This window comes from Dipodomys ordii, unplaced genomic scaffold (genome assembly GCF_000151885.1).
Source record: "Dipodomys ordii isolate 6190 unplaced genomic scaffold, Dord_2.0 Scaffold41, whole genome shotgun sequence".
Classification (NCBI taxonomy): Eukaryota; Metazoa; Chordata; class Mammalia; order Rodentia; family Heteromyidae; genus Dipodomys; species Dipodomys ordii.
The window spans coordinates 14663183-14681909 of NW_012267257.1; the positions used below are offsets into that span (position 1 = coordinate 14663183).

Consider the following 18727-nt stretch of genomic DNA (forward strand, 5'->3'; position numbering starts at 1 on the left):
ATAGAATCTATGTAATATTTGTAGTAGGTTTCATGGGAAATAATGTACATAAACACTCACACATTTACATTCACACACACACAAATGAGTCAGAGAAAGGATCAGCTTAAACAGCAGTTGCTATTTTTGACGGTACTAGACTTTCAATATTTGCAGTTGTTTTTCTGAGTGGGAGAACACCAGATTTCTATGACTTTCCTGGACTTCACATAAGCTGGAAGCTGCTATCTTAGCAGCTCTAAATCTTCCCCTGTCTAGACCTGGAAGGTCTGAATAACCCAATTGGGCAGCCACTGCTCCCGACATTATGAGAAACAGAAGAATGAAAAGCCTTGTGGTATTTCTCTTGGAACAACACAAAACTAAAGAGCACATACATCCAGTATCAAAATGCACTACTGGCACAAGAAGCTCGGCTAAGTGGTACAAAAATACATTAAACATAAAATGGAATCTTGACCTAAAGAAAAATACCATATGAGCTTTCCACCAAGACCCCCATGTTGACCTCGGAAGAAAGGTGAAATCCAGATACTGAGATCTGGTTTTGCTGGATGCATTTACAACCCCATCTCAGACCATTTTCCTGGATCTGGAACCACGAATCACCTGTGTGTTCAACAGGATCTCATGGCCCCCATCTAGGGGTATTCTTGTGAGCTGAAATACAACTTTGATGTCTGACTGTGTTGGCAAAATAGAACTAAGCTTTTGGGCCAACATGTGGTAGATGATAAACAAATCACCCTCGGCATTATACTGCAAAACTGAAGCCAGGCATGACATGACTTGAGCCAATGACTGCTAACCACTGGAAACTTAAATGTTCAATAATGTCGCTGAGGGAAATATTAGGTCAACCACAGCTCGCTGGATGGCTTCCTGAGGAGAGAGGAGGAGGGCGTGTGTGTGTGTGTGTGTGTTGTGTGGTTGAGTCCCTGTGCATATTTGCTCTCACTGTAACCAGGCGAATAGAACTGAACCTGACCCCGGGCAGAGCTGAGGGCTCAGCAGTGGAGAGATGCTACAAAGTAGAAGAGAGTCAGAGACAAGGCTCAGGACTACAACTTGTGGGAGAAGAGTGGCAAGTAAGTAGGAAAAAAATGGACCAAAGTGGAAGCAGGACTTGGTTTGGTATTAATGATACTCATTAGATCTATACAAGACATTTCTGAGAATGCACTCCAGTCCTTTAGTGCTGATTTTTCTGGAGATAGGGTCTTTCTTCCTGACCAGGTATAGGCCTGGCCTGTGATCTGTGACTTTTGGCATGGCATCAAAACTAAGATGTATGCCAGCACATTCAGCCCTAGGTTGAGAAGGGGCCTTACAGATACTTTTATTTCCCCCCATTAGCTAAGGACTTCAATCCTTTCAGTCAGCCTCCTTTGTAGCTAAGGGTCTAAGCACAAGTCCCTGCCTAGAAGAGACAGTGTTCTTAATGAGGCTTTTTGAGCTGTTACAGCAGAGGCCAGTGATTGGAAGTTCATGATCATTTGCAAATCCAGTCCACATCTGCAGTGTGATACTGATGTGGAAAAATGGAGAGGGGTCTTAGGCTTTCATTACAGAAGTATCCTGATCAGGCCAAGGATGGCCTGAAGGAGGAGTCTCTTCTTTCATCTGCCCCACAATCCTAGTGAAATGGTTCTTAATATTCTTGGGGTCACTGTCAAAGAGAATCTGAGATAAGCCTATTGACTTCATCTACAAATACAAGTGTGTTTCCACTTTGGTTCCTGTAAACGTCTGTGGACTTCAAGTTAGGAATCCCTTCAGAGGGGCTGGAGGCATGGCTCAGGTGGTAGAGCACCACCAGTCAGACCAAAACAAAAAATCCTTTCAGAGTTGGGCCTGGTGGCACATGCCCGTCATCCTAGCTATGTGAGAGGCTGAGATTAGGAGGATCCCAGTTCAAGGAAAGCCGAGGTAGAAAAGGACATTCGATGGCTCATTCTCAATGGAAGATACCATGAGCATCTTCACAATCAGTGATTTACAACCTGTTGGCATAGATTACGTGTGTTCCTTTTCTTTCCTATGGGATGGTCCACATGAGACGAAGCAAGGAAGGACTCGCCTTCTGCTACGTGTCTTTTGTAACACAAGCAAATCCAGTATTGAACAAAGTGAAATTAAGAGAAATGGCCAGGAGAATTACAAATGTATTTATGCTGTGGAGCGAGATTTGAGAACTGTTGTATAAGTAGTCTGTGGTCAAAAAAATTTAGCATGAATGACTTAAAAAGAAACAGCTTTAAGCACTGGGGTCATCAGACAGGAAAACAGGATCTTCCCCAATGTGGAATAAACTCAACAGATAATTTCATTATAGTGTATTTAAAGTGTTGGGCTTTATATTTCTCCACTATTGCTTTTGGCAACATTGGAGTTTGAACTCAGGATCTTTATGTTTGGCAGGCAAGCAATTTACCATTTGAGCCATGTCATCAGTACCCCTACAACACCTAATTCTTATTTCTTACTTTAAGAAAACTTCAAATTCACTGAACCTGATTTAAAAATCTATTATTCAGCATTAAGCTTAAAGATGAGATTTTCCAACATGATCAAAGAAAAGATGACTTCTTTTTTTTTGTTGCCAGTATTGGAGCTTGAGCTTAGGGCCTGGGTGCTGATTTTTAGCTTTTTTTGCTCAAGGCTGGTGATTTACCACTTGAACCACAGCTCTATATCCAGCTTTTTGGTGGTCAAGAGATAAGAGTCTCAAGACCTGGCGGTGCAGGTGGCTCACGCCTGTAATCCTAGCTACTCAGAAGCCTGAGATCTGAGGATCCCCGTTCAAAGCCAGTCCGGGCAGGAAAAGTCCCTGAAACTCTTATCTCCAATAAACCACTAGAAAACCAGAAATGGTGCTGTAGCTCAAGTGGTAGAGTGCTGGCCTTGAGCTGAAGAGCTGAGAGACAGCACTCAGGCCCAGAGTTCAAGCCCCACGACAAAACGAAACAACACAAAACAACAACAACAAAAAGAGATGAGTCTCACAGACTTTTTTTTTTTAATGCAAGCTGGTTTCGAACTATAATCCTCAGATCTGAGCCTCCTAAGTAGCTAGGATTATAGGTATGAGCCTGTAGAAAGTATTTATCTCAAACCCTTAAGGGTCAGAGAGATTATTACCCAGCCCAGTGTGTTCCAGTTTTCTTGATGCAAACATTAAGTGTCCCACCAGTAATCAAACAGTTCTGGGGGTTATTCAGAGCCCAGAACTCCTACCCTCCACCAAATCAAAATTCAAATTCACCAAATAAGACTGTCCAAATTTCCTAATACAAATTTCTAAGAGCATGATGATAAAGCGGTGAGATCAAAGGTTCATTTTCCACCTGTGTCAGTCGCTGGCTGACTTCCCACACCAGCTGGCTGAACTGTCTCACCCGATAGTGTGTACTGTGGCTGTGCTGCGGGACAAGCAGCCAGACCATCTCCCTGTACTCAAGACAAGATGAATCATTCACCTTGGGGTTAGGGTGTCGGCCGATGACCAGACGGACTGGTCCGGGGGGACACTTGCTCAGGATGGCATGCACTTTGCTTAAAGCAGCATGGCGCACGTTGACTGAGTTGACTTCCAGGATTTGGTCTCCGCGGCTGGGGAGGAAGACATAATCAATACATTGCATTGTTCTGACAGTCAGCTTGTTCTTTGTTTATAGATGCTAGGGTTAGATAATTCGGGGCCTTGCATCTACAACCTACATGAGGTACTCAACCATCAACCACTTGAGCCACAGCCCCTAGTGTTTTTTGAGTTAGTTATTTTTCAGATAGGGTCTCATCCTTTCATTTATACCTGGCCTTAAGACTGTAGTCCTCCTGTGTAGCTGAGATTACAGCTGTGAACCACCAGCAACTAGCTAACATCAAGCGTTTTAAAAGCTAAGAAAGCTTTCCGCAGCCAAACATGGTGGCTCATGCCTAGCTACTCAGGAGGCTAAGATCTAAGGATCGTGGTTCCAAACCAGCCACAGGAAAATCCCTGAGACTTTAATCTCCAATAAACCACTCAGAAAACTGGAAGTGGAGCTGGGGCTCAAGTGGTAGAGCGCTAGTCTTGAGCTGAAGAGCTGAGGGACAGTGCCCAGGCCCAGAGTTCAAACCCCACAACTAATAGAAAGCAAGCAAGCAAGCAAGCTTTCTTCTGGGAAAGGTTTATAATTTAAAATCTTTTTTGGATATTTTGAAGATGTAAATGACATCCTTTTATCTTTGCATACATATATAAAAGCAACACATTTATACAAATATATCAATCAGATTTTATATTGACAAAGGCCTGGCATTTTCAAGAGATGGTAGTTAAGTTAACATTGATAATAAGGACAACAACGAAGGCTACATTTCTGAGTACCTACTCTATGTCAGGCCGGGCACAGAACAATGATGTAATAATGTTTCAGCGTCTTCCCACTGTGTGTGAGACTCAGTGGTCACCCAGATAACACACTGCGGAGCTCACACCGCCCTGATTCGTGATGATCTCGCAGACCTCCCATTTCTCCTTTATCCCCACCATCTTGAAATGATTATTTTAATATAATTTGAGAAGGAAATATCTAAAGCTCAAGGTTACTCAAGAATTTCTAAAAATGTTTCAAATTTGAACAAATGAGAAATTTGGGACAAGTTTGCCTATTTCAACTTGAGATTGCAGGGAGACCTCAGGAGGAGAGAACAAAGGCGCTTTACATGGGTTGAAGAATGTTCATTTGGCAAGCTCCACACATATGGAACCATTCAAGAAAGAAACATCATCTTGGGATGTCATTAAAGGATTTTTTTTCCTTGGGTTCTAAAAGTATATTTTCTTTAATGTACTTTGGATGATTTGCTAGGTGTTTTTTTTTCTTCATATGGAATTTCACTCTGATGATTAACTAAAAACGTAATATAATGTATTCAGAGCCCCAAAATGGCAACCTCAATGAATACCATTTTGTCAATTCAAGTGCTGAACGACTTAGAAGCTTATGGGAGAGAAAGGTGATACTGTTTTCGGAGGGCTGTGCATAATGTGTGTACATTCTTGTGAAGTTCAGGCGGGCACCAACCCATTGCAATTACTACAGAATGGGATCCTTAGGCATGGCTTGTGGAAACAGAGCAATCACATTAGAGCTCTCTGGATTAAGAAGGTAAGACACTCCAGGATTTTAGACAAACAGCACCTAGATATCACCACTCAAGCAGAAATGCACGTAGTAGAAAAAGTTCCAAAGATAATAGTTAGTAGCAATGTCTCCCATCCAGGTGTGACATTTCAGAACTCTTGTGTCCAGTGATTCTGAACCATTGTAATTCTGAACCATTAGCTGTTCTAGTATCTTTTACCAATCATAAATGTGAAAGTAGATGCTGAGATTACCACAGGCTCTATTTTGTCAAGACTTTGAGAGTGAACTTCTGAGTCCAAATGGAACAAAACCGGGAAATTTAAGAGCCAGATTCTCAGAGTCACCGAAATTTCATCAGCTTTTCATCTTTGGGGTGCCATTAGTTGTAGTGTTGGCTAATCTATCTTCAAAAATGTAGAATTCCCCAAGGATCGCAAAGGAGCAACAGCTAGCTCATGTGTGAGTGGACAGTCACATATTCAAGAACATTCCAGAACCCAACCCAATTAGGGATACAACCGACCTCAGGTTGCTCTCCATCTTGGCCACCGACCCAGGGGCAAGGCTGTGAATGTAGATGCCTGGAGGGCTGTTTTCCAAGGCCAGGCAGCAGGCGCCAATGCCTAGTCCAACTCTTGGCTCTGTGAGAGGAGTGTCAGAGAACACAAAAGCAAACATGACACAGGAAGCAGAAAGGAAGGACAACCAATCAGAAACTTTATTGGAAACCATGTAGTATTGGTCTAGGCTCAAAATGGAAATTCCTGCTTTTCTTTCATCCAGTGGTTTGTTCTCTCCTTAGTCTAAAGATTTGTTTTTGGAAACAGGAAGAATATATAATTAATATTTTGTATTCCTGACATATAGGCTTTCGGCTTGTTTTGTCTGTCTTTTTAGCAACTAATCTCTTGATAAGTAACTGTTGATCATCTGTTTTCAGCAAGTGGGAAGACAAGTAAACCAAGATGAAAAACAGTAAGACTTGCTCATCACCCACTTTCAATTGTTGGGTTATATATTGTTGTTGTCATTGTTATTATTGTTATTATAGTAATGGGCTTTGAACTTAGGGTCTGCGTGCTTGCGAGGCTGGCACAATACTACTGAGCTACATAGCACCAACCTGTTTTCCACTGGTTAATTTTAGAATAGGTTCTTCCCTCCCAGTTGGGCATGCTCCTACATAATGACTCTTTCAGGCTTCCTTTTGTCACAGGGATTACAGACATGCACTGTCTGGTTTCCCTCCAGGGAGACAGTATCTCCTGGACTTTTTTCCTGCCTGGGCTGGTCTGAAACCACAATTCTTTGATTTTAGCCTTTACCAGATGGGATGCACATCTCGCACCGAAGTCTTGTATTTTATGTTCATTTATCTATTTATTTGTTGCCCAGGCTGGTCTTGAATTGCAGTCCTCCCATTCTCACCATCCCAAGTAGACATGATTACGGTTGTGAGCCATTAGTTCCCAACAGCTAACTATATTCTTAACTACAAGATCGAATTCTTTAAAATTTTATGGATTCCTGCCAGGTGCCAGTTGTTCATGCCTATAACCCTAGATACTCGGGAGGCTGAGACTCTTATCTCCAACTAACTACCAAAAAAGTCAGAAGTAGAACTGTGGCTCAAGTGGAAGAGCACTAAACTTGAGCAAAAAAGAAGCTCAGGGATAGTGCTTAAGCCCTGAGTTCAAGCCCTAGGAAAGGCACACAATAAAAAATTGTGAGTCCTGCACTTGAAGTGCTTTTATTTTTTTTGTCTTAAACATGAGCCTCTGATACATAGTGATTCATCTGGGAGGGGCTTAAAGAGCCTCGTGCTTCTGCTAACTCCTCTTTCTTCCCTTCTGTCAAATGACTAAAAGCTTTACATTCAATCTCACTGTCCACGTAGACATGACTGCTTTGAAGGTAAGAACAGATGGTTCCAAAAGAGAAAAACAAAAACAAAGAAAACTTGGAAAAACCCATTAATAACCAAGTTCACGTAAGAATAGATTCCGAATGGTTCCCCAGGAGGACATAGTGTGAAAGTGAGCCATAGCTAGTATCACCTTTGTTGAGTGTGACTTCCATGACAATCCTGTCCTTGGGCCCAGGAGCCTTCCGACCCAGGGATGAAGAACCACAGTCATCAGAGCCTCCTGCTGGTGTCCCCCCAGTGGTGTTGAAGTTTGGAGAGCTGGATCTGCTCATGTGCGTCGGGGTGGAGCAAGGCGTCAGGCTGGGGCTCAACAATTTTGTGCGCACTGTTAAGACGAACAGCCCACTCCGGATTTGCTGCAGAAACAAGAAGGAAGGCACGGGAAAACATTCACTCATCATCTAGCAAAGAAGGGACAAAAATCTCCACAAACTCAAATTGAAAGAAGGAAGGAAGAGAAACCAAGGGAGAAGCTGTTACCTTAAAGGTGTGAATGGCTTCTTGGAATGTCAGGCCTTTTATTGGTATTCCATTTACATCTAGGATTTCATCACCTGGTGACCAAATAGGAGAATTACATGAACACTGAGCTTTAATTTGCTGAAACTGAACAGTTTGGTTAGTACTGGACTGGGTTGTTTATGGTTCCTGATTTACTACTATGTAAAGTGATTTCTGTCGTCATAATGTACCTTTGTGATATAGTTCCTAGGCACATCCCCCAAGTGAGACAAATAATAAAAATGCATCTAATGGAAGGGGAGACACTGATCAAGATGCACTATACATTGACACGCTGAATTGAAACCCTTTTGTACAACTACTTAAAGATAATAAAAGATGTAAAATAAACATTGTAATCCCATCCTCAAAACAATTATGGGATCTAGAAATCTAGCAAAATGTATACACATAAAAATGAAACCAAACAAAAATAAGGAAAACATCTTATTCTTTCTTTAGCCATTATCAAGTTTGAAAACAGATATCCTATGTAGAGGGATCAAACTGCAAATATTGAGTTTTTTTTCTCTCTCTCTCTCTCTTTTTTTGTTTGTTTGCTGGGTTTGGGGTCTCTTGAACTCAGGGCTCGGGTACTGTTCCTGAACTTTTCTGCTTATAGCCATAGCTCCACTTCTAGATTTTTGGTGGTTAACTGGCGATCTCACAGGGGCTAGGAATGTGGCTTAGTGGTAAAGTGCTTGCCTTGCATGCATGATGCCCTGGGTTCGATTCCTCAGTACCATATAAACAGAAAAAGCTGCAGCTCAAGTTGTAGAGTGCTAGCCTTGAGCAAAAAGAAGCTTAAGGACAGTGCCCAAGCCCTGAGTTCAAGCCCCAGGACTGGCACACACACAAAAAAAGAGGCTCACAGACTTTCCTGTCTGGACTGGTTTCCAACCTTGTTCCTCAGGTCTCAGCCTCCTGAGTAGCTAGGATTACAGGCATGAGCCACTGGCACTTAGTGCAAATATTTCCTGACTCATTGTTTAAAAATTTAAATCCATTGGCAATAAGTATAAACATGCACAGAATTTGAGAAACCACTCCTATATTTGTAGAAAGACAGGTTTCCCCAGCTCAAGGAAAAGAGCTTCAGAAGCAGAATGAAGGCTCCCAAGTTATGATTGAGAAATGGCAGCTCCTCTTCCAGAAACAGTCTAGATGCCTGGCACTTCAGTGTTAAGCTAGCAAGCTGCTGTCTCAGACGTTATACAGGGTCACTTCCCATTACTGCAGGGTGATGACAGAGTACCAGCTGGTCCTGCACATGCCCACTTGCCTCTCCTCCACCTCGAGTTAGCCTGTCACCTTCAATCCTAAGAAGGATTGAGAATAATGACGTTGGGTCAATATTTTCAAGCTGTTGATACTGTCTGCTGGGACTATAAAAGAACTTGGACATCCTGTTGACTTATAAAAACTTGTTTCTGGTTTGTGCTTTTGTTGCATGGGCTGTTTTTCTTTTTATTATTTGGAATAACAGTTCATCAACCCTTCAGAGAGTCCCCAGAGAGAAGCCCAGATGAACTTTCCTTAGCAGAGAGACCTTGTCCACCACCTACAAGAAAATGCAGAGCAGCAGAAAAGCACACATTTTCACATCTCACAGCCAGCCAATTCCAGCAGCCTGTTGTGTAGACCATGAAATCCTGTAGCAATGTTCAGAGTATTTTATCACGTGCTTTATCTTTAATGAAATTTCAGAAGTTGTAGAGTGAGTAAAAAAAAATCTCTCTTTAAAAACCACCTAATATAACCAATTGTGTCCACATGGGAAAAGCATGAAGACATTAAAATGACTGCCCATGCTGATAAAAATTTATGTAAGATTTTTAAAAGGCATCTCACTCAATGAGTTGAAAATCAATGCCAATGGCTTATGTTGCTCATAAATGAACACATAGGAGAAAATAGTATTTAGGAGAATCAAGTGCCACTAATTTAACCTTGCAGGATGAATTTCAATCATGTGAAAGTGCTCTGCTGGAGTTTTACGTGGATCTAAGACTAGACACAAATACCACCTGGGGGTTAACTCTTCACCTGCCCTGGAAGTATGGCGGCTGGTCATGCCACTGTTAGCAGATAAGCTTCTGTGCTTGCTCTGCTGTAAGAAGGGATGGCCCCTGCACTCTTACCAGTTTCCTAAAGTAAATTTCTATAAAACAACAGCCCCGATAGTTGGGACCAACAGAATTGAAGTGTCACATCATTTCCCAAGACAACCAGAAATACTCTTATGGAAGACATATATTAAAGTGTGGGGGGGATATCAAGATTCACACTTTGATAAATGTTATTTAAAATGTCTATTCAGGGGCTGGGAAGGTGGCTCAGTGATAGAGTGCTTGATGCGCATGCATGAGGCCCTGGGTTTGATTCCTCAGCACCACACAAACAGAAAAAGCCAGAAGTGGCTCTGTAGCCGGAAGTAGCCTTGAGCTGAAGAGCTGAGGGACTGCACCCAGGCCCAAGTTCAGGCCCCACCCAAAAAAAGTCTGTTCAGAATTTCTTAATTTTGTCATAAGAAATATGCATACAGCCAATTTAGAGAACTAATTCATAGTAAATACACAGATTTCAAACACAAACATCAGATTCTCTTTACTAAAGGCAGATATTATATCAGTATCGGAAGGAAAGTTTTGGGCTATTTAGTTTTTATCTCGCTCAACTATCACAGTATATTCAAGAGGGAAGATGAATTGTGATTGTTCAGTCCTCTTGCATTCAAATGAGGCAGCAGTAGGAAAATGGGAGGTGAACTGAACTCAGCATCAGAAACAGTGCTAGAATTTCCCAGTTAGTATGTAAGAGTGAGACAGTTTCTAGTCACCTTACATTTCTGAGTGTCCCTTTCCTCACCTGTAAGATCACTCTAGTAGTGCCTCCAACAGGTTTGTAAACACAGTTAACGGGATACATAGATGGAAAGCCTTTGTAAATATTTTAAGCACCACACAAAAGGTGATATATATTTAGACATTTAAAAAGATGGACTTGCAAGTATAACTTAGCACCTCAATTTTACCTTCATTTATACTCAAAGGAACTTGCTGAGTATTCTTATATGTGATAAAATGGCAGGTACTGAGCTTAGTGGTAGAGTGCTTGCCTAGCATGCATGAAGCCCTGGGTTCGATTCTTCACTAACACATAAACAGAAAAAGCCAGAAGTGGCGCTGGTGGCTAAAGTGGTAGAGTGCTAACCTTGAGCAAAAGAAGCTCAGGGACAGTGCCCAAGCCCTGAGTTCAAGCCCTACGACTGGCAAAAAAAAAAAAAAAAAAAGGCAGGTGCTATGGAGTTGGGGTCATTTAGGAACCAAATGACAGGGTGGTTGATTTTGACAGGAAGATATTGAGTGGCTACTAAGGAATGACCAGGAACTCTGCTTTCCTACTATCTCTGAGATGAGCATGGATCACAAAACTCTTAGGAATTTTTTCCCAAGTCTAGTACTCTACCAATTTGAGCCACAGCTTCACATTCAGCTTTTTGCTGGCTAATTGGGAACTTTTTTTGCCCAGGCTGGCTCTGAACTATGATCTTCAGATCTCGGCCTCTTCAGTAGCTAGGATAATAGGTCTGAACCACTGACGTTTAGCACTCATAGGAATTTTCAAGGCAAAGAACATGATCAAGGACTAAGGGCCCAAGTCTCCAATAAAAATATCAAGCCCCTTTTCATGTACTATCCGATCATCTGATCATCAGCTCTTCCAGGTAGATGATACCATTTTAAATTTACAGCTGAGGAAATAGAAGCTCAGCTGTCCATGATGAGCGCTAGAGTCAGCCTACGCCTACCCCAGCCTTAGTTATTGTGCCTTTTACATTACACCTGGGCAGGGGCAGATCCTCATGGAATTGAAGCTCAGTGTTCCTAAGAATCACCAAGAGGCTTTCTCCTACCTTCTTTAAGTCTTCCGTCCTCTGCAGCTGATCCATTTGGGAAAATGGTCTTGACAAAAATTCCCATCTGGCCTCGAATACAGTCCCGACCTCCAGCAATACTAAAGCCAAGGCCCTACATTCAAAGCAGATATGAGTCAGGTTGACATTGCAGTATTTAACAGAGGACACCTTTCCTATCGCAGAATATAACTGCAAGCACCTTTCCTGCTGTTGTATGTGACCAAGGTGTCTGCCTAATCAGGTGAAGAACTTCTGTTCAATGAGCCATAAGCTCCAACGTTCATCCCTTCCCTATTTCCTTCCTCAGATCTAATTGCATTGTCTAAGTCACGCATTCCATTAAAAGGAAGACAGTTGAGGCTGATTTATATGAAATGGCTAAGATCTGACGATCTTAGACCTCCAAGAACTGAAATTTCACACAGATCAACCACATAGGTCTTGGGAATCACATGTTCTTGCCATATGAAAGGTGCCATATTTGCTTCAGTACTTGCATTTTTGGATACATTTTGATCTATGAGTAATGTCAAGTTATGCATATCATTCTTTTTATAGTAATAGCCATGCCATGAACTTTACTCAAAGGATAACGGAGTACTTCCTGAAGCTACTGGGTCTTGAGTTTCTGTCACTGGAAGCAGAAGTTAGGAAAAGTGGATTCAATACTCACAACAAAAAGAAGAAATGATTGAGGACCTTTCATTCCACTTTTGATTTTCCCTAGAGCCAGCCAAGTGCTGTAACTCTGCATCCTAAAGGCAAAGTGGAGGTAACCATTGCATACACTGGGGCCCACAGGAAAGAAGGCTGGGAAACCCATACTACAGCCGCTCCCTCTATCTCTCTTGTTCCTGTTGTTTTTTAATCTCATGTAACAAAAGATAATAAAATCTAAAAACTGAAATTAACCATCCAAGGAATAATGCCACCTATTAGCTGGAAGGCCAGGAGGGAGCCTGCAGAAAAAGAGCTCACCTTGCCTTTTTCTTTATACAACCCAATGATGGAGATGACAGACGGCCGGATGAGTCTCCATGGAGATTCCACATGGGTGGTGCTCAGGGAGCGGGTGGACTTCTTCACGATGTGGTATTCCTAAAAGCCAGAGGAAGGTAAGAGTAAAGATATGTGTTGGGGGCCCTGGCACACAAATATACACAGGCATGAAAATGTCAGTCTTTTGTTGAGATGACAGTATTTCTCTGCTCCATCTCTGGTCTAGTGAATTAAAGGAAGTTTACCATGAGTAATATTGGAGAAAGACCCTCTGCTGTTATAGATCTACATGCCTCCCCACCCTCGTAAAGAACTACTTAGCAACCTCGAGCACTCATGTTGTTCTTTCCTTCTCCATATTTTACAGATCCTTCTGGAATGGAGTCAGGAACCAGAAACCAAGAGGCCTCAAAGATATGAGATAACCACCCTGTGGTTGGATGGTAGTTGGAAATCACTCTCCTACCACATCCCCTTCCCAACTTCACAGTCATGGTCAGAAAGTATCTCACCATTTTAAACTAAATTTGCTCATTCAAAAACTCAGTAATCCTTGTTTCTTACATATGGCAAACCACAGACCCAGACAACTGTTATTCCACATGAAATACCCTGCTGAGACATGGTAGCTATTTCAGCTCTAATCCCTCATATTTGGAAAATAAAATCTTTTCCCTAAGCCACACTTTCCCTTTTTGGACCACAGCAGTCAGATCAGGCTATGTATTCTAAACATCATCAGCCTTGTACTTTGCTACTCTTAGGAAGAAAAAGTAAATGTCTTAGGGGCTTAGAGATTCTAACATGAGCCAAAAATAAATCATTTCATGTTTAATATACAAAAAGAGAAATCACAAAATAGATTTTATCCTTAAATTTGTGCCTGCTATGCTGAAATATAGAAATGTCCCCCAATGATATTTTTGTATCCCACACAGTTTAGAGCAATTACACTGCGAAGTGGTACCAAATCTGCCAGGAATCTGAGCCTCCCAGACTTGGTCTAAAACATCAATGCTGAAGGCTTGGCAAGGTTACTACAGTTTTACTGAAACCACTGCAGAGAGGACCAGACACGGATTCGAGTCTGATCTCCATGAGAGAACTCCTCTCATCACTAAGCTCTGACCCTGCCTTACTCACTCCTCCTTGTGGAAAGCAGCCGAAGCATGCTTCACGGCAGAGTGCCGGGCTTCACCTGTACATTCCAGGCTGTGTTGTCTAATATAGTGACTGCTCACCACCAATGGTGCCTAGAGTTTAAACATAATGTTAAAGATTAAAATGCACTAGTCACGTTCTATGTGCTAAGTAGTCACCTAAGGCAACCGTCTTAGATAATACAGACACAAAATACTTCCATCCATCTGTAATTCTAGTTACTCAAGAGGCTGAGATCAGAGGCTCATGATTCAAAATCCATGAGGCTCCAAGTAATCACCAGCAAACCACAAGTGACGCTGTGGCTCAAAGTGGTAGAGTGAAGTTCAGGGATAGCACCCAGGCCCTGGGTTCAAGCTCCACAACCAACAAAAACAAAAACAAAAACAAAACCCTTCCATCCCTGCAGAAAGTTTTATTGGAAAACTCTAATCTAGGCATGACTTTTTAGTGGAGGGAGAGAGAACAGAAAAAACAAGGCCAATCATGGGGGAAATAAAGGACAGAAAATAAGCAAAATAACAATTTGAAGAGGGAAAGAACTTGTTTCGAAGACTTTTTTTTCTTTTTTCTTTTTTTTTTGGGTCCGGTCGTGGGGCCTGAACTCTGGGCCTGGGTGCTGTCCCTCAGCTCTTCAGCTTAAGGATAGTGCTCTACCACTTGAGCCACAGTACCACTTCCGGCTTTTTTCTTTTTGCTTATGTGGTGCTGAGGAATTGAACCCAGGGCCTCAGGCATGCAAGGCAAGCGCTCTACCACTGAGCCACCTTCCCAGCCCTCTAAGACTTTTATATTAGTATGAGCTTCCTGATTTCTGGAAGCTTGGGCTCTAAATATGACCAGGTTTCCTTGATCAGTCTGACTGGCATAAACAACAGTAAACTTATCTTCTATATTAACTAAAACAGCCTTGACAACGAGGCTCTCTGATGGTTTTCTGGTCTTCCTCATATCTCTGTGAGTTCAACTGAAGTCATTCTGAACAGGCTCACAGACCCATCTGTCTGCTGGCAGTGGGTAAGTTTTAACAGACCATAGACAATCACCTGTGAGATTGTGTTGTGAAGACAACACAAAACAGCCTTATCCCCTACCCTGTCTCTGAAACAAGGATACTCCCTAGTCAGGTAAAGAGCACCAGAAACACTACCAATACTTTCCTGCATTATAACCAACCATACTCACACATGTCTCTTCACAGAGCCATGTGAGTCTTAGGCAAAATATTTTTAACTTCCTTGATGTTCAATCGATACATCTGCAATGCTCCTACCATATCAAAAGTCGAGTCAAGACAGGCTGAGCCAACTCTTTTACAACGCTACTGCCCCCAAAGTCCCCCAAGGACTTGTGGGTGTCACTTCAACCAGCCTTCTCTTGCTCATAGGCCTGAAAACCAGATGGCAAAAGTCGAGGACAGTGTGTCGGAGGAGGAGCCTCGTGCAGGTTTATGGAGCCAGGGCTCTGATGGGAACAGCTCTTCTCTACATAGCTGATCTTGGCTGTCTGAGTTGTCACTGTACAGCAGGTAGGACCCCAGACAGGGCAGAGGCACGTGTTCAACCCACCCACCCATACAGCTGTTACACTGACACATGATGCTCGCATAAAATAAGCAATGGTGGTTCACCACAGACTAGAAGACGCCACTGTCTCCTGGCAGTTGAGCGCAATTTCTTAGTTCCAAAACACACAGAAGGAAGGGAATCAACATGTTGAGATCCAATAGAAGATTCTTGTTTCCCTATTCATTCAAACTGACTTCCTTCTAGTTCTGTGGGTAGACAGCAATTCTCTCTACTGTCTTCTTGGTCTCTACTATCTCTCTGGCCTCAACTGCTCATAGTCCACACAGATGGGGAGTCCTTCACACTAAGGTTCATCCTGGTGTTTAAAAGGACAAATAAATGAAACGAGCCTGGAGGCTGGCGTATGGCCTGCTCTTCTCTCCCTAACCAAGCAACTGTGGCTGTGAGCGAACCCAGGCCCAGAACTGACCTGAGATGACCCAGAGGAGTCCAGCAGCTGGGGAAGGGAGTGTTTTCGGCCATCTCGGGAGACCTCCAGCATCCTGGCTCGAGGGTCCCCATTGCGTACCATCAGCTCATTGTATTCTTCAACAGACTCTAGGCGGTGGACACCTCCTGGAGATAAAGAGAGTGGGAAAAGCATGGCTTGGTAAGGAACGAGAAGAATCTTCAGTGCATCCATCCACAGGCATGAACACATGGCATTCATAGCCAAATAGGGAGTTTCAGAAGGCCTGGCACCCAAGATACCCAATAGGCCATAATCAAACCAAAGTTTGAAGTGATGAATTGTTGCAATTATGAATGTCAAGTTAGGAAGAAATGATGAGACTGGGGAAAGGCAATGCTTATATTCATTCCAGGTTATTTGTAGATGTGGGGAGAAAGTCTACAAAGCAGGTTTGCTATGAACTTGAAAATCTGCCACCAACTCCTGGAGGTATGACCATGACCAGATGAATAATGACTTTTAAAGAAACTTTTTGTTCAAGTACATTAAAACAACTTAAGAGAAAGTGTACTAATTCTAAGTGTACCAGTGAATGAAAATTTACAGGGTGAACATATCCCTAACCTATTTTCCAATTAAAAAGTACAATATTAATCAGAACCTCACCAACTCTCATTCCATGATGTTGACTTTGGACATCATAAATCAGTTTTGCCTATTTATTGAAGTTTATATAAATGAATATAGGCTAGATTAACATAGGCTAAATTGGGTCTTATATGTAATCTCAATGATCTCAGACTGAGACAGATAACAGGAGGATCATGATTTGAGGCCAATTCAGGCAAAATATTACCAAGACCCCTCCATCTAAATTGACAAGACTGTCTGTAATTCTACCTATGTGAGAAGCAGGTAGGTGAATTGTGGTCTACTACTGGCTCCACACAAACATATAAGACCATATTGGAAAGCAAACATCTAAAAACATCAGAAAAATAACTAAAGCAGAAAAGGATTGGAGTTGTGACTCAGGTGTTCTACAACCTGTCTAGCAAGTGTAAGACTCTAGTATTGCCCTTGACAAAACAAACAATATGCACTTTTTTGAGTGTCTGGATTCTTGTTCTTAATATTTATTTGTGGGAATCAGTCAAATTATTGTATGCCAATAATTTGCTTCTGCCCCTCTTGTGTAATATTCCATTATATAAATATATTGCGATTTGTTTATCTGTGCTATTCTTGATGGACATTTTGCCTTGTTTGCAGCTTTATATCTAAAACAAGTGTCATGCAAACTTTGCTCTGGTAAGGGCCATACAGTATATGCTTTTGGTTTTGAGGTCTATGCATGGTTTTTCTTTTCTATTTTCCTTCTTTTTTTTTAATGGTTCACTAAAAATGTAAATTCTGGGTTGAAGGTATGGCTCAAGTGGTAGAGTACCTGCTTAGATAGCATCAGACTCTGAGTTCAAGCCTCAGTACCACACCAAAAAAATGTAGAAAGTGTTTCTAGCTTGTAGGCCACACACATATAACATTTGGGTTGCAATTAGCCGACCTCTGACCTAGAATCTACGGTATTAAATATTCTTCTATCTGTCTGTAGCAGGTGCATCTCCGTTGGGAGACACCCAGAGTGGAGGCACTTGCTACATACACATGCTTCACCTCTGTAGTGCTGCTCACTAGCATGATGAGTTCTAGTTTCTTTACATTCTCCTCATTCTAGTAGGTTCGTGAGATCTCATTCTGGTTTCGAATTTGCATTTTACCAATGACTAATGAGGTGAGGTTACTTTTCATATATGTATTGGCTGTTTTTCTTTTGTAAAGTGCTTGTTCTGTTCATGTTTGTTCACGTTTCTGTCATTTTATTATTGGTTCATATATATATATATATATATATATAATTTTTTGTTGGTTCTGTGGCTTGAACTCAGGGCCTGGGTGCTGTCCCTGAGCTATCTTGCACGAGGCTAGCACACTATGAGCCAGTGCCTGGCTTGGGGTTTTTATTTTTATTTTTTTTTGAGTCCGGTCGTGAGGCCTGAACTCTGGGCCTGGGTGCTGTCTCTCAGCTCTTCAGCTCAAGGCTAGCGCTCTACCACTTGAGCCACAGCGTCACTTCCGGCTTTTTTCTTTTTGCTTATGTGGTGCTGAGGAATTGAACCCAGAGCCTCATGCATGTAAGGCAAGCGCTCTACCACTGAGCCACCTTCCCAGCCCCCGGGGCTTTTATTTTTAATGGATATCTTCGATTACTAAGTGTTGCTGAAATCTATGTAAGTGTTTTCTCCATATCTGTGCCTTACCTTTTTTCAGTGATGGAGGTCCTGGGATTTGAACTCAGGGCCACGTGCTTGCTAGGCAGGCACTCTAACACTGAGCCACACCTCTTCTTCCCTTTTCACTGTCGTGTGTGTGTGTGTGTGTGTGTGTGTGTGTGCATATGCTGGTACTGGAGCTTGAGCTCAGGGTCTCACACTTTTGTTTAGATTTTTCTGCTTAAGGCTGATGCTGTACCACTTGAGTCACACCTCTACTTCTGGGGTTCTGTAATAGTATCTTGGATTTGTCTGCTTGGGCTGGCATCGAACTACAGTTCTCAGATCTCCGCCTCTTTGGTCCCTAGGATTCTATGCAGGGGCCTCTGGTGCCTGGCTTAATGGTGTTTTTTGATTAGCAAAATGTTCAGTTTCAACCTAGTATACAATACAGTCATGTGGCTTAATGACCAGATATAATTTGCAAAAGGCCCTGTTAGGGAATTTTCTCTCTGCACTGACACCATAGAGAAGCAGGCAACACAATCACTTGGGATTACAGCTGTACACGGGTACCACTTTGCACTTCTGTGGTTAGTACTTTGGGTCCTATTTAGCAAGCCTTTTTAGTGCAGTTTTGCTTTGTTTTGGTGCTGAGGACCAAGGCAAGGCCCTGGCAATGGCTAGGAAAGTGCTCTACTGCGAACTGGTATCTTGAACTCCCAGTCTTAATTTTTTTTTTTTTTTGGTTGTGGGGCTTGAACTCTGGGCCTGGGCGCTGTCCCTCAGCTCTTCAGCTCAGGGCTAGCACTCTACCACTTGAGCCACAGCGCCA

General features: G+C 42.3%; 1 protein-coding gene across 1 annotated transcript in view; it reads right to left on the reverse strand.

The window, feature by feature from the left end:
* Pdzd2 (PDZ domain containing 2) overlaps positions 1-18727 on the reverse strand; it is a 249321-nt gene that overhangs the window by 46200 nt on the left and 184394 nt on the right. The window contains exons 7-13 of the mRNA XM_013018674.1: positions 15641-15786; positions 12461-12580; positions 11480-11594; positions 7543-7616; positions 7193-7418; positions 5659-5776; positions 3480-3612 (exon numbers count right to left, since the gene is read on the reverse strand). Of these exons, the coding sequence (XP_012874128.1) occupies positions 3480-3612; positions 5659-5776; positions 7193-7418; positions 7543-7616; positions 11480-11594; positions 12461-12580; positions 15641-15786 (932 nt within the window). The remainder of the gene's footprint in view (positions 1-3479; positions 3613-5658; positions 5777-7192; positions 7419-7542; positions 7617-11479; positions 11595-12460; positions 12581-15640; positions 15787-18727) is intronic.